At 39.3% G+C, this 20731-nt stretch overlaps 1 protein-coding gene across 2 annotated transcripts in view; it reads left to right on the forward strand.

Annotated features, from left to right (window-relative positions):
* The window catches only part of sema3bl (sema domain, immunoglobulin domain (Ig), short basic domain, secreted, (semaphorin) 3bl), a 61419-nt gene that overhangs the window by 15931 nt on the left and 24757 nt on the right, over positions 1-20731 (forward strand). For both annotated transcript variants that reach the window (XM_039800937.1, XM_039800938.1), the window contains exons 2-3: positions 2834-2994; positions 10467-10529. In XM_039800937.1, the coding sequence (XP_039656871.1) occupies positions 2834-2994; positions 10467-10529 (224 nt within the window). The remainder of the gene's footprint in view (positions 1-2833; positions 2995-10466; positions 10530-20731) is intronic.

The following is a 20731-nucleotide window of genomic DNA, read 5'->3' on the forward strand; positions in this document are numbered from 1 at the left end:
CAAAGGTCATCTCAGGGCTTAGAGCTACGTGGAACAAGTTGAACTTGTGGAGACAGACAGTCACCAGCTGACGGTGTGTGGAGCTGCCTGTGTGTGCTGCTGATAAACTTTGTCATTAAAAACATATTTCCAGCTGTAATATCCGGGCCTCTACATGTCTACTGGTATCAGTGCAAAAGTGTTAACTCACTAAAATGATTGTTTTGCATGTAACTTTATTGGCTTTTTTTCCCTCCAAAAAATGCTGAAACATTTAGCAATATGTTAATTTAAGTCGCAATAACAATATATTCAAACTACACTGAGAAAATAAAAACATTTGGCATTAAAATGCATATCATGCAATGGATCTCCAGTATCTAATGTAAAACAGTTCTAAAGCTTATCTTGTCTCATCATATGTTTTCTGCTTCCCTTGTCAGTCACAATAAATCCATCATACATTGCTACACTGTCTGTCGTGTGGGTTTCTCTGCCTGTCTCTCTTCCTACAGTACCTACTCATTATTTTCTGACTTTTACCAGCCGCTAAAAGCCACAATACACCACCCCCTTGCCTCTCCGACGTTATCTTTCATTCTCCAACTCCCTCACTCCCTACAGAGTTTCCCCAATGTCTTCCCACTCGCGTCTCCTCGTTATTTCTTGCCAGCAACTTTAAAGTTTTATATCTAGTCGTTCTTATAAAACTATTCCCTTTTTCACTATCTTCAGAGGATTTTGTGTAACAACATTTAACAGGCTTTGATGTTGACTGGCCTTAGGGGAGGACAGTGTTTCACCAGAGTTGCTGGTTCAGGTTTTTGATTTGGCTGCTTTAAATATCCTATTAGGGAGTATATACAGAGAAAACATTATAAAGTGTTGAACTGTTAAAAGCGTTCTCCCCTCACTGTCAAAGTTTCTTCTGCACTTAATGAGGGGGGTCCAGGGTGAGGCTGTGTGTATGCGTATATGTGTGCAGCCCTACTGTAGTGTGTGTGTGTGTGTGTGTGTGTGTGTGTGTGTGTGTGTGTGTGTGTGTGTGTGTGTGTGTGTGTGTGTGTGTGTGTGTGTGTGTGTGTGTGTGTGTGTGTGTGTGTGTGTGTGTGTGTGGGGGGGGGTGTGTGTGTGTGTGGTGGTGTGTGTTTGTGCACAGAGGCCTATGTGTTTGAGAAACAGAGATTTCTAATAAAAACAGATCATTTGTGTGTCTGCAAGGCCCTAGTGATGGACAAGGTGTCACTGGTACAGGAGGCCCCTGTGCTTCACTCAGTCAATACACGTACTCAGTGGTGAGTGACTGAGCCCACTTTCTCACCTTGTGTGTTTGTGTGCGTGCGTGTGTGTGTGTGTTGGACTGAGCGAAAGAGAGGGAGAGAGGAATAACGAGCGTGACAGACGAGTGATGACAGGTAGACGGAAAGCCGATTCGGCCCAAAGACTTCTCCACCGAAAGTTTGGCATACCGAAGATCAGTCCACTCACACAAGAATTTCTCTCTTTATCTCAATACCGAGAGAGAGAGAGAGAGAGAGAGAGAGAGAGAGAGAAAGAGAGAGAGGTGATACAGAAGAAGAGTCATTCAAGAGTCAAGAAGGGAAGGTAGGAGAGGCAGATATAACAGGTGTTTGTGTGAGAAAGTGGAAGATTTTCAAGGCTGAGAGACAAGCTTGCTGTTGTTATGTTGTGTGTGTGTGTGTGTGTGTGTGTGTGTGTGTGTGTGTGTGTGTGTGTGTGTGTGTGTGTGTGTGTGTGTGTGTGTGTGTGTGTGTGTGTGTGTCTAACTGAACTTGAATTCAACCCGTCTCTACCACTCGTGGTGAGTCGTTGCATCAACCTTTTGACTTTGAAGCTGCTGCCAGATCAGAGAGGAGAGCCAGGTGCATGCTGGTGTGTGCAGACAGACTCATGCTCTCCTACTGATACATATTAACTAATATGGGAGTGTGTATCTTGTGTGTGTGCTCTCATAAAGTCCTGCACCTCTGAAACTTACCAGTAGAGGTTTTCAAACAATTTAGCATCACAGGATTCAAATACAGTTGTTGTTATTATGATGTGATGTATTGGCTTTGAGTAGTATGAATTATTGCCTGGTTTTGCTACATTTAATCACACGTTACATTATTGTTTTTACATTTCCTGTAGTTCTTTTCTAGAAACATCCTTTAATGCGAAGGAATGGTGTGTTGACAGCGGCAACAGGAGTGTAATACAAAATACTGTATGGATGTATAGTGGAACAAAAGGCGATGTTACATGTGGATTCCCACTGGAGACATTCAATTTTTGTTGTACTGGAGAGAAAATGTACATATCACTTTTAATACAGCACAAGTCTGAACTGAATGCCGTCAGATTCACTTTAAGGCAGCAGCAGGACAAAGGGAGACAATTTTAAGGTGTCAAGAAAATCTATCTTCTCATATCAGATAAGTCTATAAAAAATAGTTTTCCTCTTGTTTGACTGGGGGAAAAGAATTTAGAAAGACCTTAAATTACAATAATAATCTGACCAACAGTCTCTTCATGTTTTCTAGTGTTCAGTGATGGATGGGAATGAATGTCCAGCAAATGTATTTAAATTTAAATATAGCAGAGAGCAAACATGAATAAAAAAAAATGTCTGCCAACAGAATTCACTATCAAATACCATGAAATATTTAAACTGATGTATACATGTTTTTGTAGTCTCACTATTAAAAACAGGGGCTGTAGCGTCAAACTCACAACTGTCATTAAGTCTTCATCACTACTATAATACTATATAGCTTAACTTAAAACTGATGCAAAAAGAAATGGGTTTCTTTTGTGCCATTGCTCATGCTGTTCTTTTCCTCTCTCCCTGCAGACCTGCTGTCCACCAACAGGTCGTCCATCTTCAGCGGTCACCATGACCAGCTCTCTCTCACCACCGTCTTCCTGGATGAGTACCGTGACCGCCTCTTCCTGGGAGGGAAAGATATCATGTACTCTCTCATGCTGGGACCTGCCAGCAGCGAGTCCAAAGAGGTGAGGTTTTTGGTGATGATAAATAATAATATAATAAATAAGTTAAAGTTACTTACGTATTGGGTTCCTGGGTAGCTCACCTGGTAGAGTGTGCGTCCATATGCAGAAGCTCAGTCCTCAACGCAGTGGCCGCAGGTCGGAACCTGCGTAGAGGACCTTTGCTGCATGTCATTCCCCCTCTCTCTCCCCTTTCAAGTCTAAGCCGTCCTATTGACAATAGAAGGCCCAAAAAAGTAGAATAAATATTTTAATATAATCTGCTCCAATGATTCATGTTTTGTAAAAGGTGAGTTACTGTATATTACTCTACATTTATCATTCCATTTTGATTTAAGTTGCAGTGACTCTGCAAGTGGTTTTAATCTGCAGAACATGATATATGGCTTGAAGGCGTACGATTTTGTGTTTTTCCTAAATTCCCTCTTTGCAGAACATCTGTTAAAGCACTCTTAAACTCATACATCAACCATAAACGTGGTGACTCAAACCTGAACAGCCATTTTATTTTACATTAATGCTATTGCATCATCACTAAAATGGGAACAGAAAACAGTGCTGAGAATTTTTAACAAAACTTAAAGAAGCTCAGTTTTCAGGAATAAAAGAAAAAATGATGGATCACACACCTATTTTCTGGGGTAAATTTGTGATTTTTGAGTGATCAATTCTGGAATTTATCTATATACGGTATACGTGCAAGTTTGTATACATGCATTTATTGCAGTAAGATTTTTCTGGATTGCATCTCCCTCGACAGGCTTGTTCTAACCTCAACAATCACATTTTACGTCCTACTTCCTTTGCCAAAACATTTCTACAATCTCACACCTGTAAAAGTGCAGCTAGTCGTGAATCAAACCTTGGTTTTCCATCTGCGTCACCTTTAATCTGTACATTTTATTTGTCATTCAGGCTTGTCAAACACAGCGGTTATGCTGCGAGAGTTACAGTTTCATGAGAGATGAATTACGATCCAGAAGATCCAGATTTCAACTGTCATCAAACGCTGACAGTCAGACTAACAGAGAGAGAGAAAGATGCTATTGTCATCATTTCAGATTTAAAGGGTAAAAAGAATTAAATCTACAAATATTGGATCTTGGATTTTGAAACTTAACTGTTCAATTAAAGTCTATCCATTTATTAATTTCAAGGATCACATAGTTTATGTCACTATGATGCAGTGCTTTGGCAGTGCAGACCAGTATGTTAACAATTATGGAAAAATGTGTGTCTCATATTAGAATGAAATTCATTACTTTTACTTTCATTTACTTAGTGGAACAGAAGACATACGATATACATTTAGCTGTGATTTGTGAAGTTAGGGAGTTATTATACCTTTTGAGTTATATCTTACGAGTTTTCAGAGAGTTTTTATTGGAAGGCTTCGACACTAGGGAAATGAATAGATTTAAATTAAAACATTTCATCTCAAATGTTTATCTGAAGAAGAATAGTTCAGAGAAAATATGCCATATATTAATACATTTTTTATTTTCCAGTACTGCGCCCAGTATCTCCACGCTTTGTTCCATTAAACTGGTTTCTAGCACAGAACAAAAATAGCTCTCTCTAAAACAGAAAGCATTGGTGTACTTCAGCACTTTAGCTGAGAGCAGCAGTGTGTGTGTGTGTGTGTGTGTGTGTGTGTGTGTGTGTGTGTGTGTGTGTGTGTGTGTGTGTGTGTGTGTGTGTGTGTGTGTGTGTGTGTGTGATTCTGTGCTCATACATGGGTCGAAGACACAACACAAAATAAACGGGTGAACTGGGAATTTATATAAACAGAGAGCCAGATGTCGCCCACCTTATCCACCATTTAATTCCTCTCTTAGCCTTCTCCCACTGCTCTCCGTCTTGGCTGATGATCACACATGAAACTTGCTGATACTCTTGTTTGCTGCGAATTGTTTGAGCCTTTATGCCCAGGCTTCTATCAGAGCCAGCCGTTGTGAAATATATCCGTGATGCCAGTTCAACGAAACAAAGGTTTACAAGATGACACACAGCTGCCAAATACGCCATACACCAGCTGAAAGAAAGAGAAAAGACAGAAAGAACAGAATGTATATAAACTGTTTGAAATTATCACTCCAAGAACACATGTTGATGGTAAATCAATGTTGCCGTGACAACCGGCATCAATGTTGAAAACTGGAGGGCAGCCAAACTAGAGCCAGGAGCCAATAGCCTAGCTTAGCAAAATGAGAGGAATCCGGAGCGAAGAACTAGCCTGACTCTCTCCCAAGTTCAAAAACCAACACCACAAAACTCCCCTAAAAAAACTATAAATTATAATTTTTATATTTCTGTATGTGTACACATTTAATCAATAAGATACAACATATTAATTTCAAGCTGTAAAGATGCTGGTTGGCATATTTTTTAATAGTGCTAGCCGTTTCCTCTGCTTCCTCTCGTTGCAGCGCAAAGCCAGACCCTTAATCTTTGGGATTGGGGTCTGGATTTCTAGGCTACCTGCACCCATCTTTGCGGCAATGAGCGTGCTGGTCTTACAGGGAGGTGTGTTCAAGTAAATTATTGGCGTATTGCTATCTTGAGGCAGCGGGAAGTGATCGCACCATTGACCAACCAAAACCTGGTCTAAAGTCAATTGCGCAGCATTTCATTGTTATTTTATCAGCTTATTAGTAAAATGTGCATAGGCTTATGCACAGCGTGTGCACAATATGCTTGTTACACACACACACACATACAGGGAAGCGCAGCAGCACACAAACATATGGCCGTCAAACAAATTTGGACACACTCTTAACGCACCTGCACCTTGTGCTTCACGCCGTGCGCTTAGATTGTTAAAATAGGGCCCTTTCAGTTAAGCTAGGCTAACAATGTCACTGCTCCTGTTCCATACTACGCAGCATCATGAGATTGCTGTATTAATCTTATTTATTTTATTTATTTATTTATGTCCTAACATTTATAACTATTCCTTTAAATGTCTTTCTTAAGTGTGTGTGTGTGTGCGTGTGTGTGTGTGTGTGTGTGTTTGGGTTGAATGTCATTTCTTGTTTCGACATTGCTGCAGCAACACACACTTATAACCTATAACTGTGATTTAAAATCTCTCACTCAGAGATGAAAAGTAAATCATTGCCAAGCAAATCCCATTTTTATCCATTGCACTTTTTTGGCTTACCATATTTGTGGTATTCCCACACTTCTTATTTTGTGCCTGGTAGAAACCTAAACTTTATGAAAAACATGGTTTACATGGTTACAGGTTTTCACAACCAGAATGAAGTGGTAAACCAATGTGAAATAAATTACACTAGCTGGTAGTTTTCCAGCTCAAACTCTGCCCACCAGAGCTTACAATATGTCTTTGGCATAAACAGTTACCACCGTTTCCACTATAACTCTGATCAACAGTGTAGTAAAATTGAAAATGGGAGGAAGGTGTGATTCTAAACACAAGGCTTTGGTAGAAAACAAGTCTGATGGCATTACATCAATGCAACCAGTGTGTTTCTGCTCAAACTGGATCCAGTTCTTACTGAATCAAATCTGGAAAGTTGCTTAATGATAATTACCATGGAAAAACTAAAACAAATAGTGATTTAGTTCATGTAAATGTTTCATATGATGGAGTAAATATTCCACTTTCTCCTTCCCTAAAGCATAAGCAGGTATGATTAGTATTTGATATAACATCTTTGATTATTGTATATAATGCAAACATGTTCAGACAGCTAGTTTATTTTGCTCAGTGTTTACTTATGTGCAGTATATCTTGTGGCTGTGCTTCCTTGGTGATTTTGGAGATGGCTTCTGGCCCAGTTTACTTAGTGTAGCATAATGCTATAATAATCCCATTGGCCTCAAAAGAATACAATGTAAAAAGTGACGTGTTGATAAAAGCAGAGGTTGTGTCGAAATTTGAACCCTCTCCCCAGGGAGTACTTTTTTCTTCTCTGATTTAGTTTCAGGATTGAAGACTGCAAAGATTCTTACAATGTTTCAGTTCAGTATTTAAAGCATGCAATTCTAGCCTTGTTGCATCCGGATTGACTCAAAAATAAACTCATCACAGCCCATGATTCAATCTGTTTGCTTCTGCCAAATTTCGCTTTGGCTCAGTAACACTGAGCTGACAAAGAAGACAGATGGTTTTGTGCAAAAATTACAACCGAGTCAACCAGAATGGAAAAGCACCTGCTTACATCAGCGTGCAGCAGCGTGCTGTTGCTACATACGGTAGCTTGGGTCCCAGCTATTACAGTATACTGTTTTGAATAGTTACATGTTGAGTGCACATAAACAATATTGTGACATTTATGGCCACGGGGTATATGGCAATCGCATAATAAGAATGCTAAAAGGAATGTATTTGATGTGTTTTATGTGCCTACACTGTAAAAAAACAGTGGGGTGTAAGTGGGGTTCATCAATTTTTCAGCTGTTGTTTAGTCTCTTTCCTCAGTTGGTATGGTCTGAACTAACTAGCATAAAGTATCCAGGAGGGTTTTGATCTATTGCGGATTGTTTAGCTGCTGGCACATGAACAAAGACATAATTTGATGATTTCTATCTTTCCATGAGTTTGGCTGACTTCTAAAGTATTGTGTCTGGAGCTACTGATGTTTGTTAAGCCCCTGCTGTTTAGTCAAAAAGAAAGTTAAAAGTTTTGGTCATTTTTACTTGGCTTGGCCTTACTTGGCTCGCTTGTTTCCAGCTCTGGATATATTTTTCTGCAGGTAAAATTAACACTGTTCAAAGATCAAAGACATTACAAATGTGAATAATGTCCGAGGGTGGATTTATAATTAAAGGGCACTCTGAAGAGGTAGAGTCACATCGCTGACGTGCCAAGAAACAGTGGAAGGAAAATGGTGGAGGTCAGCCATATTGCCTAAAGCGTGCAGAGCGAGACTCTTGGACGATGGATGGAATGTTGCAGTACACTGACTCTGACCATTGCCAGCCAGGTTTTAGGCAGGGCCTGATTTCACAGTATATCAGTATCAGTCAGGCATGCTATCAGGCTGCTTTAGGTCAGACTGTGTGTGAGCCAGACCTTTAACAGACACGCAATCATATCAGCATCGTGCCAAGAAACTGGTCCAGTGATCTTGACCATTTCAAGCCAAGTTTTAGACCGTCCCTAATTTATTTATTCATTGCAGTCAGGCATGATACAAATGATTGCTTCTAATGGATTCCCATATTTGCATGCCAAATTTTAGACAAAAGCAGGCTGGGTGTCAGACAGACCATCCAATCAGATGGTGTGAAGGTGGAGCTGTCTATCAAAACTAGTTTGCAATAGTGTCCGTTTCATGCTGAGTTTCCATTATAAAACATATTTTTAGCTAGAAACCTCGTTCGATTTTGTTGTTCTTTTAAAATTCTGAACCCCTTACTTAAAGGACTAGTTTAAAATTAGGCAAAAAATGGCAATAATAGTTTGAGTAAGACAATATATAGTAAACTCAAATTCTGTGTGCCCCTGGACATATATGTATTTGTAAGTTTTGCAGCATACATAGAGTAGGTTTGATCCTTACAAGACTGAAAGTTTGTAGACTACACATATTTATACTTACAACACTAGTTGATATGAAATACCTCCCTTGAGCCAACAGGCAGTGTGCATTACCATGAAGATGTCTTCAATATTCTCTCAATTTGATTTATTGCATGGTGTATATCATATTTGATATTTCATCTTATACATTGAATGTCAGTTGTCATTTTTTATTATCTTAGAGTGGTTAAAGTATTTCTAGGCTCTCCAATTTTACATCCTTTATCCTTACAGGACTTGTCAGAGAATTTCAATCTTTGTGAGCCAGGTTTCATTCATCCTGATTTATAGTGAGTCCACTGTGCTGCCTGTGATGAAATAGAATTTATGACAGAGGAGATAAAATCCATGTCAAACTTTCACTGCTGATATAAAATTCAGGGTGTGGTGAATTTCTGTTTCTGTCACATATATCACTTTATTTCTCCCCATTCACACACTCTTAAAAAACCTATAGCTACCACAGTGGCCCCTTGACGCACACATGCTGTCCATACACACTGAGACAATCAGACATAGTAATGCAAGTCAGGACCAAGTTTGTTTTCCTTGCTGCTTTCTTTTCTCCTTGTTAGCCAAAACAAAGCCAGTTTCCACACAAAGACTTATTGTCTGCTTGCAACTATCACACACACGTCATTGTCTCAGTACTGAGACAGAGTTGGGCTTTCCTCTTCAGTGGCAATTTCATTTCATTTTTCATTAGCTGAAAGCAGTGTGAAAACTATAGTACCATTGTTTCAGGTCCAAATTCTATTTCATGCTTATCTGAGATTCACCTCTTCTCCTGGTTGAATTGGCAGAATAAGAGGAATACTTTGGGACTTTCCCCATCAGGAAATCTTGGATCTATACTGTGAGAACTTAAGAAGAGAAAATTGAAGACAGTTTAATTTATTTGTTTCTTTAAGCTCAAGATGGTCTAGTTAGGACACTCTGAAGGTTTGGCTGGGCACATGTTTTGTGTTTGTTTGTAGCAAAATGTCTAATTTAATTTCTAAATGTCTAATTTAATAAGATTGACACTGAAGGGGACCGAGTCTCTGGAGTCACTTTTACATTCACATCTGTTGCCAGTTTAAAAGTGTTTCACAGCATCACAAAGATTCCCTGTGTTTCTGTTTGTATGTTGTTGAGTACGTATCACCATCAATAGTAGGCAAGTGGAGTGTTTCCCAAAGGAAAGGCCTAACTAAAGTAAGATTGTTAATTGGTATTAAAGTAGAAGTCAGTCTCAAATTAAATTAGTTTTTTCCCTTAATAAAGGTAAAGTTCATATAAATCAAAAAATGTTTATCACTTGCAGTGGTATCTAACCATACAGGTAGTTTGGGGTTAATTGGTCAAGGTTTTGTAGACACACATCTGTCTCCAGATGTGTCCAGTGTTTACATCCGTTGTATTGAAGTGGAGGCAGATATATCTGAAAGAGATTATCTCAAAGCCTGGACATATAAAATCAAATAATATGCTTGGCTGCAACAAGACAAAACATTTTTTTTGTAATTTGGATGAACTGACCCTTTTTATATAACTGGAATGATAAATGGGTCTGTCATGTCTCAATCAAGGAGGTTTCAGCTTTACAAGCCAAAAGTTAGCTCCCCAAGTCCTCAGCCTATCATTCCAAAGACGTTGTTTCCTCATATGTAGAGCATCTGCTCTGCTCAATTTGCCTCTAATTGCTATAGAGTTCAGTTTGCAGGAAAAATAATTCAAATTTAACACATGGGCTGATTAATATGTTTTGATTGCATTGACAGAATCACATCAAGCCTGCACGGGTTCAACAAAGCAATTACATGTTGCAATATGGCTGAATAAGGTGGATGTTTGCATTACTTCAAAGTGATGAGGTCATTAATCATCACACTCCTTTTTCTTCTTTCTGTTCCTCCATCCTTCTTTTTATCTTCCTTAAAAGATCTACTGGCCTCCGTTACCTGGCAACAGAGAGGACTGCATTCAAACGGGAAAGGAACCACAGGTAACTGATTGACTTTTAATTCCTACTTGCTTGAACACATTTCCATTACAATATGTGTCTGTACGCACCCAGAGACACTTTCTCTGTTTTCACTCAAAGTGTGTCTGTGTCTCCATTTGGATTGTCATTAACTCTGACAGTACAATGTGGTCAAAAATGAACCCAACAGACCCTGCTTGCATATATTAGGTGACTGCATTGACCTACGCTGTTAAGCAGCTCTATACGTTTTGCCAAAATGTCTCCAGTGAAGAGCAGAGAAGCAGCTCTCAGCATGGCACTTTTCTCCTCCAAACCCTGGCTTGTCAAGTTGGTATATGGGCTTTCAGAGATTTTGGCTGCTCAGCAGTTGAATCCTTTTGCCGCATTAGTCTCTGCTCTGCTCTCAGTGTTTCTTCTGTATCTTCCAGTTCCTGCCTAATTTGGAGAAAGCCATTTTAATGAGTTTGAGACCCAGGATACAAAATATTAATGCATTCGCGGCACTACATGGCCCCCTTTTTAACAGCAGTCCCCATATGGCACATGTTGTGATAACTGCAGTATAACAAACTAAGTGTACAGTAAATCGTACAGTTTGGTGCCACATTGTTCCCCCACATCCCTGCAAAGGTACAATACACTACAGACTATTAATGATTCTAATGAAGCCTGAATAAGGCCATCATTCTTAATGAAGAGAAAGGACAAAGATAGGGAGGCTCAGAGACAGAGGAAGCTCAGAAGACTTTTATTGGTTCTGTGAAGGAGGAAAATAGAGGCAGGACGTCATCTTTTAATGAGCGCAAGAAATATAAAGGCTCCTCCCTTTAGGAGAGGAGATGGAATTAAGGAAAATAAAAGGAGATGGGGGAGGAAAGTGTAAAGTATTCCATGCAGTATAAGAGGGGAATACAGTATGAGAGAAGAGAAAAACACAAAGGCAGGACAGTGTTGTAATTATGACCATGTTTACAACAAGAGGAAAGAGGAGATGGAGATTATGAGGCAACCACCTCAAATAATGTCAAGTAAAGTTTCAGCTTTAAAAAAAGAAGCATACTGTAATGAATAAAACCAGTGTCCAGGAATGTGTCAGCACCTTGAGTTGTTTCCCTCCTCACAAGCCGACTCAGCTTTCTGTTTGTTAGCCTGTAGGAGGTTAAAATATGTTGTATGTTGTACTAAACAGCACATAAGATGGAAAGAGGAGGGGAATAAAGCAGTAGAAGGAGATAACGATGAATATAAGAGCATCATGAACAGGAAGGAAACACCTGACAAAGGAAGCAGGTAATGAAACAGTCTGCAGGAATGAGTTTTGAGCAGTGTTGGGAAGGATACTTTCAAAGCGTATTTCGTTACAGAATACAGAATACATGCCCACAAATGTAATTTGTAACGTATTCCGTTACGTTACTCAATCTGAGTAACGTATTCTGAATACTAGGATTACTTCCACATTGAATTGCGTTTTATAAGTGTAGGAATGCAGCTATCACATCCATTTTACTAAACAGGCCTATAATGGTGTGTTCTTTTTATTCCAACTAGCTGAATGTGTACCTGAACAAGCAGATAGATTATTGTATTGGTAGTCCCGAACTGCATACTACAAAAATCTAACCGCAGTCTAAGCTACCACAAGCTAATTTTAGCTAACGTTAGTTAGCATGTCAAACGGGGCTAGTCAGTCTTTAAACGGCTTTGGAGCTAGTAAATCAGCACCTAGGAGAATGTAAAGTCGCACGTCAATGTTAAAATAGCAAGGTGACCAGTAAAACTACAGCAGACGACTACTCTTGGCTAATTAAAAAATAGCTTACTTTAAGATGCTTCTTCAGGTTGGAGGTGGAGTAATTTGGACGCCGAAAGCAGGTTGGTTGCTGGCAAGCAGAGGCTGCACTGCACAGTTATATTTCACTCTCCCTGTTTGTTCTTTAATGTGAAATGCTGTTTGAATTTCCAAGATAGAAACTTATTCCTGCCCTGGCTCTGTCGTGCCGGTTCCGACTCCATTGTGACTGATCACGCAAATAGCTATTTTTTTCTATTTCATATCGGGGATTCTGGAAAATGCATAGAGTTGCCTTAATTTAGTCAGAGTGAATAAACTCGTGAAACAGAGAAGTATCGTCATGTAATCCATTGATTTTAACAATGTAACTGTATTCTAAATGCCAACTATTTAAATTGTAACTGTAACGGAGTACAGTTACTCATAATTTGTATTCTGAATACGTAACGCCGTTACATGTATTCCGTTACTCCCCAACACTGGTTTTGAGGCATTCTAGCAGCGTGGCTCTAGGGATGGCAATGCCATGTCTGTTGGTCGACCCTGGTCTATATCCACGACCTTCCACTTCCGGGATTGCCTCGTTGCCGCCGGAAATTCCACCGTATGTCCTTTTTTTCGACTGGATTTCCGTTAACCCTTCCTTTGTGTTGGCATTTTGGTGGATTTATGAGGACTATGATTAACTGCTCCTCAGATCTCTGCAGGGTAAATCCAGACAGCTAGCTAGACTATCTGTCCAATCTGTCCAAGAGTTTTCTGTTGCACGACTATAACAACTTTTGAACGTACACATGTTCCACCAAAAAGAGTTCCTTCCCGAGGCACCGAGGCTCAGTGCAGCGCTTAGCCCACCACTTTGGTCAAGACTGAAATACCTCAGTGTTTCTGTGAGATCAGGTTTATTTTTTGATCCAGTGCGACCACAAGATTGAAATTCATGGTTTTGAGTGAAATGTCTATTGGATGGATGGTCATTATATTTGATACAGACATTCATGTTCCCCTTAGGATGAATTGTACTAACTTTTGTGATCCCTGAACCTTTCATCTAGCTCATTCAGCTAGTTCATCAGGTAAAGATTTTAATTTGTCCAATACTTTGGTTCATAACTACAGTAAGTACCTGCAAAACTAATTGCATTCCCATCAGCCTCAGCTGTACTTTGTACATAGTGCTAACTAGAACATGTTAGCACGCTAAAATGCTAAGATGGTGAACCATCAAAACATTTTAGCCTTTAGTTTTTTTTAATGCATGTTTGCATGCTGACAGCCTCACAAAGCTGCTAACACGGCTGTGGACTCTTAGTCTTGTTAAGATGACAACATAACTAAAGAAATCAAGAAATGAAGAATGGACAGAAAATATGAAAGAGGAAAAGGAAGAATTAATTGTGGAAAGAAAAAAGGAAAGTATAAAAGAAAAGAAGGAATAAACGAAGGAGGAGATTTTGTAATTAAGTCTCTCTTCTGTGATGTTCTAAGATCTCGTTAAATTTGGTCCCAGTTGGAGAAAAAGCTCTCAGTGGCTTTAGAGGTGCTCAGAATACAAAAATTTGCACTAATTACTGGTTTACACACACAGACACACACACACACACACACACACACACACACACAAAATGAAGACACTGTTGTACGACTTGTAAAAGTGTGTGTGTGTGTGTGTGTGTGTGTGTGTGTGTGTGTGTGTGTGTGTGTGTGTGTGTGTGATTAACAGATTTTGCCTGCTTATGTTAAACTACACAAGCACCTTCTTTCACATCACTCTATGTGAGTGTTTTGGTGTCAAATTAAATGGATTACTGCTGTGAAATCTGCAAAGCAAAAGGCACACACACACACATGTTCCATCTCATTTGTTTGCTTCTTGCATCTGTTAAACATAACTGAGTTTGACAAAAAGTGGTTGAGGTTGAAAGGTGAAAGGTCTTCACGTTGTTTTTTTACTTTTGTTTGTGAGCGTGTGTGTTTGGTGATAGAGAGAAAGGCATACATATGAGACAGAGACAGAAAGAAAGAGAGAGAGAGTTCCAGTCAGTCCTCTATATACTTTAGCTGCATGACCGTCCTCAATATGTACATACCTTTACATTAAAAGTGAAAAATAAGTAAAGCAGTCCTTTTTTTTAACTCTTTAATGAAAGCCTCTATCTCCACAGCCTTGTACCGTCAAGTGTCTACCACCATAAACATGTTTTTACTGGTAGTGTTTCCTCCCAGAGTCACAACCTCATGACCTTCACCATCATTAATTACAGCTCAGACAAATAAATAACAGGCTGAGGGGAGGCACTCAGTGACTTCAGTCAAGCATGCAGTGTCTTGCTCGGGCTGTTAACACATTTCTCTGCTTCATCTATCTGCATATACTGCTTACAATTGGAGTGATTATCTAATCAGCTGCTTCCTCCATCTCCAATGCATTAACATTGTAGGGGGTCAGAGCAGACATAGCAAGTTAAGCATTTTGAGTGTGTGGAACATTCAGCTTTGAGAAGAAGAGCAAGGCTTTGTGTATGCAAGTCCGAATTCCGTACATCTCTATACGAGAACTAAAAAATGCATTATATGTGCGCTTAATTCTGCGCTTTGTTTTTTCATGACAAGCTTTATAGTGCCAGTGATTTGGCTTCCCCCATGATTTCAGTAGAGCTGTGATCAGTTCCATTTTGTTTGAATCTAGTCTTTGTCATTTGGTGTGTCTGAGTATAGGAAAGTGAGAGACTGTCCTCTAAAGAAAAATGGTCAGGAGAAGTTAAACTGCAGCAAAGTCTTAAGAAGGTCAGTGTTTGTGTCTTCTGTCCTATCAACTGTAAATGTTGGTTTCTTTTAACCATGGATATGAGGTTTCCATATTCTAAACATATATAATAGGTAGTACGTTTAGTTGCTTAAAGCTACCCACAACTTTTAAAGGGGGCAGATTAGAAAACACTCTTATGAATAATTATTGGAATGGGACTACTTTTGGAGTCACGGTATAATACGGCACTAAAAAACTACCTGTTTTTTAATTAAGGCATTTGTTGAAAAGTAATAGGACAGGTAAATCAACTAAAAAAAAGTGATCAACATGTGATTTAAAGCCTAATTTATGGAAGAGGGAAAGCATAATGTCTGTGACCATATTGTCTACATGCACTAGAAGTTTTTACTCTACACTTGTATCTCTCCAACATCAGTAAACAATACGTAGCACTACAATTAAGGGGCCATCCACACGGAAACGTTTTTTTGTGCAAACGCACATGTTTTGCATCGTTTGGGCCGACCGTCCAGACGAATCCTGCAAACGCACTGCCTGAAAACGCACTTTTTTGAAACCTGGTCTCAGGGTGAAAAAAATCAGAAAACGGCTCTCGTTTGGCTTCGTATGGATGGTGAATACGGATCCGTATCGATGATGTCATCGCCACACCCCTCTTTTACACCCTCTCCCACGGCTGCTGACGCACACAACTGCGTTAAAGCTAAGCCAGCACATCCCATCTCCATGGTCAAACCAGCTCACTTCATCTAAATACTGTGTCTCTGCTCCCTGACCCTTCCCTCTGGATTCTACACAAGATATATTGCTAACGTTATGTAGCTAACGTCATTCATGGATCATTGATGTTTGTTTGACTGCCGATGTTAGAGCTAGCGCGCTAACGTGAGCTCGCTACTAGCGCGCTGCAATCATGCAAAATAAAAGGCAATCCAACACCACATTATACAATGTAAACAAAGACACGTTTTCTTGCGGCAGCCTTTATAAAATGAGCAGTGGTGAAAGTGATTATAGTCCACGGATGTATTAAGAGAACGTTATAATCTGGTCATGTTATGATAGGAAGTGGAAATGACTATGTCACTGATTGCACTGGTGTCATTTGTCCTGAAAACTTGAAAATGTTTTGATAAAATAGATTTTCCTAATTACAATAAAGTCATTACTATGAACTATTGAAAAAAGAAATGACTATGCTCTTCTTCTCCGTTTTTTGTGAATTTCTGTAGCAGAAACAGCTCCGCCTATAGGCCTGGAATATGAAGTAGCGTGTTGAGTCATTTACAAGTGGATTCGTTTGGACGCAACTTTTCTTGAAACGAATCCAGGGAAGACGGGTAAAAAAAAGATCGTTTTCGTACGTGTGGACGGGGCCTAAAACTTCCACTATCTACCTAAGAATGGCAACTAAATATAATTCCTTGATGGGACAGAAGCCGGGCCAGTATACTGTATGCAATGTCCTTCTCCATATTGACTTGTGAACTGGTAAACTATGTTTGTTTCAAGCTAAAACAAATATAAATCTCTTAAGACTGAAAGTATACTTTACCATTTACTGGATTAATGCAGGACTAAACATGAATACATGTGGGCTCCATATTTGGGATGATACAGCAGCTCCTCTTTATGAATGTTTTTTTGTTTAATTTTTATGAGAAAAAGATGCTGCAGAGACAAACAAAGATCAAGTGTGGTCAGTCTCCTGCTCTTTTCATTGCCAAAATGTTGGTTGCAGCTCTTACGCCTCCCAGGAAGTCACGTAGGTGACTTCTCTCTTTTTTTCTTTTTTTTTTTTCCTAAAATGAATATTTTATTGGATCCATGGGAGTAGATGTTTGGAAAAATAATCCCACACACTTTGGTGAGAGGTTCTTGCCATGACTGAATGTTTTCAGTGCTGTCTGGAAGTAAATCGACAGTACTTAGAAAACGGGTTTCTTTGAGGATCAAACAGCTGCTTAGACCACAGACTTGCAGAGGCCAGTTCATCCAGCTGTCCTGCTTTGAACTGCTTTTATGAAATTTGTGTCTGTCTGTTTGTAATTGTTTGTGTGTGTGTGTGTGTGTGTGTGTGTGTGTGTGTGTGTGTGCGCGCGCCTGAATATGTTGGTCCTCATTTCCTGTTAGTATTACAGAATCTGACTTCTCTCCACTGAACATTGGCTGTTTGTACTGGAAACTGCTCTCCATGTCCAACCTTGCCTCTCCCTGCCTGGGTCACTCATCATGCATGTCTGGCAGCTGAAGCTCTTTGCTGTTAGCTCCATGTAAGCTCTACCACTGTGCTCAATGGACATTGCTAATAAACTGGTTACGACCACAAAAGTAAAGTCTTATCAAGCAAAATTATTGCAAGCAGAAACAGAATTGCGCTTTCAGATTTAAAAACACAAAATCCATTGGCATTTAGCAATGTAAGAGGAGTAGATAATAGTTTTCCGGTCAGCACAGGCAACGGAATACGGTGGACAAAGTGATATTTTGTGCAGAAGAAGCTGTGTAGATTAATTATTCTTTTCAATTATGTTTGATGTTCAGATGGGGCATGGGGTGTTCTGTGGTTATTTTACAACAGTCTGATGCTGGTTGCAATGTTTAACCCAAGTTGGCACCTATGCCGTTTAGTTAATTGTTTCTGACATCATCAATAAACAATGCCATGTTTACCTTTAAGTCCTTTTGGGGCTCACAGCAATGCATTAATACAAACCCTTTTAAATCCCCTAAAATATCAGCAATGTGCATTTGACAATGTGCCAAAGAGATTGAAAGTTCAGAATTGTCAGCCTGCCCAGGACAAACTTGGAGAAGAAATAGTATGAGAAACATTTTCCTGGTCCTTGAGCAAATTTCTTCACTGCATTTACATGTAGCATATTTAAAAATGAATGTGTCATGGCCAAATTGTGATGCATTGTTATACTGCACGTACCGTAAAACTGAGTCCATGATTAAAATTATTTGTAGCCTATGTTACTGTTACTGCTCAAACTGTAGAAGAAGAACATATTTTGCCATGAACCCCATTTCTTTCTGTTATGAAGAAGACATTTGTGTCCACTACTGCTGTCTGGGGTCACCTTCTTCAGCCTAAGATTTTCTCTTTCAATATACTGAAAAACATATGTTGGAAGAGTGTGACACATGTCAACCAAACCTTTTATTTAATCCAATGCACTAGATATTGACTAACTAGTGATTTTGCCTCCATGGGAAGTCAGTCTCAGTATTGCAAATCTCAAGACCGGGAGAGGCTTCCAGAGGTCTTGGCAATGTTCTTGTTTGTTTATGTTAATGATACATATGTTTCAGAGAAAATGTAGTAATAATTTGATGTTTGAAATTCAATACATACCTTTTTTAACCCCCAAGACACAAAACTGTGGTTTACGTGGTCAGTTTAAAAGTTTGGACAGTGTGAAGCAGCAGCTTGGTATTGCTGGGAAGAATCATTTGTGGTCAGTCATCCTCCCCTTGATAATCCAAGGTTAATAAATGAACATTGTGATCTTTTGTTTCCACCAAATAGCCTCACCTTGGCAATTCATACAGTGATTAAATGTCTCCATTTTAAATTCTGGCCACATGTTATAACTTCTCCGTAAAAATCTCCCAGAGAGACAAAACCAGTTTCGGTAATCAAACCACTTCATTTTCTGTTTAACACCACTCCCTTTATTGCCATTTAATCTCAGTAAGACCACACAGATATTTAAAACCCCAAATCCCTGTGTGGGAGAGCAGAGACATATTTGGATTTTTTCAACATTTCATTCCACTTTTTGCTCTCCTTGGCCACACAGATCTCTAAGACGACTCCCTGAGTAGTAGAACGGAAACACAGGAGAGACAGATTTCTATTCATTCTCAGTCCACTTGGTCGGCTCTCTTAGACCTTGTATTTCTTCTGTAATGACATAGAGACATAGTATAAAGACCAGTCTTTTTTTTCTAACTGGAGATACATTTTACACTTGTTTGTCATGGGTAAAGCCATCCAATATTAATTTTGAAGGAAACATGTCAGATTTGCTTTATGATATCCCCTCTTCCTCAACAGAAACATCCCTGCATACAGTATGTGAAAACCAGATGCTCTTTTTTTTTCAAAGATCAAATACATGAGACTTACTGAGATTTACAGAAAGCGTTCTCAATACAAACATTTTTTTATTTTTATTATTACTGGTCTGCTTTTGTTTGGGTAGAGAAATGAGCCAGTGGGAAAGGGCAATATGATGATGTAAAATATTTCTCATACTGCAGTGACATGATTTACATCAGGTCTGCAGTGCCGCAAAGCACTCGAGGAAATGTTTTGAGTTTTCTGACAGTTTGAGAGGGACGTGGGCCACACGCAAAATGACAGATTTACCAGACTCATTCACAACACATGCACTCGTAAAAACACAAGCACACATGCACATGTCCGTGCGTCGATATCAGGAAAAGACATTCACTCACAAGGCAAAGAACCATTAACCTATCCTACTTGGATGGCATTCAACTCATCTCTTTTCACATCAACACACACCATGCATGTACACATTTTGAACAGAGACACACCAAACACTCATTATGCAGATATGAGTTTGACCTTGTCGACTAGAGAGAATGACACCCAGCTGATCCCTTCCTTCTCAGCTGACACTTCATAGGCCGCTGCGGTTACAGACAGGAAGAAGGAAGTAGTCATGCCCTCTGCTTCCTCTGGACCTCGGTTTAGTACAGAAATGTCTTGATACTTGTTTCCTCAGGCACCACTTCTTTTGTTCTCACTCCAATGTATGCTTGAGTGTCTGGACCTTTGACATTATCTACTTGAATATCTTTGTTTACATTTCAGGCCTTCTTTCTCCAGTTTCAGCTCTGCATACACAGCATCTTAGTACATTACAGAGTTTATTAAGTTAACTTCAGAGTTGGTGTCTTCATATCCCTTACGACTCAAAACTTACATTTCACATAACAATTACCCCTCACACCTTCATTTTGGCACCCAGACATTTCTGATGCTTTCCAAATCTTGACAAAAAGATTGTGATGAAACTCATTCTTGGCTGAAATCCAAAAATCAGAGATACAAGTCCTATGCGGGACACTGAGGCTATCACATTTCATCTAATAAAGTGCTTTTCTTGGCCCTCATTACAAACATGTGGGATCAATAACCCTTGTTAAGAAATCATTGTGGTTCTCTTCAATATCCTGAAAATCAACTTTTCTGTATTTGGATGACAGTTACCGGTGCACTGTGTGATTTGATTTATTAAAGGGCGTGTGTGTGTGTGTGTGTGTGTGTGTGTGTGTGTGTGTGTGTGTGTGTGTGTGTGTGTGTGTGTGTGTGTGTGTGTGTGTGTGTGTGTGTGTGTGTGTGTGTGTGTGTGTGTGTGTGTACTCTACAGTATGTGTTTATAACATGTGCAAGAGTGAATGTTTAGATGGGCAGAAATATCTTGCTATACCATGAAAGTTTAAGTAACAGAATGTAGTTTACAATTTTCTTGTTAAATGGAAAGTTATACATGTTTTATTTATCTGTAGGATCAGTATCCAAATTGATAACATATAGCACTTTATTTACAAAATAGTACACAGACACCACAAGTTCCCCCTGGCAATTCTTTGAGTGAACATATATGATAT

Source organism: Perca fluviatilis, chromosome 5, assembly GCF_010015445.1.
Source record: "Perca fluviatilis chromosome 5, GENO_Pfluv_1.0, whole genome shotgun sequence".
Lineage (NCBI taxonomy): Eukaryota > Metazoa > Chordata > Actinopteri > Perciformes > Percidae > Perca > Perca fluviatilis.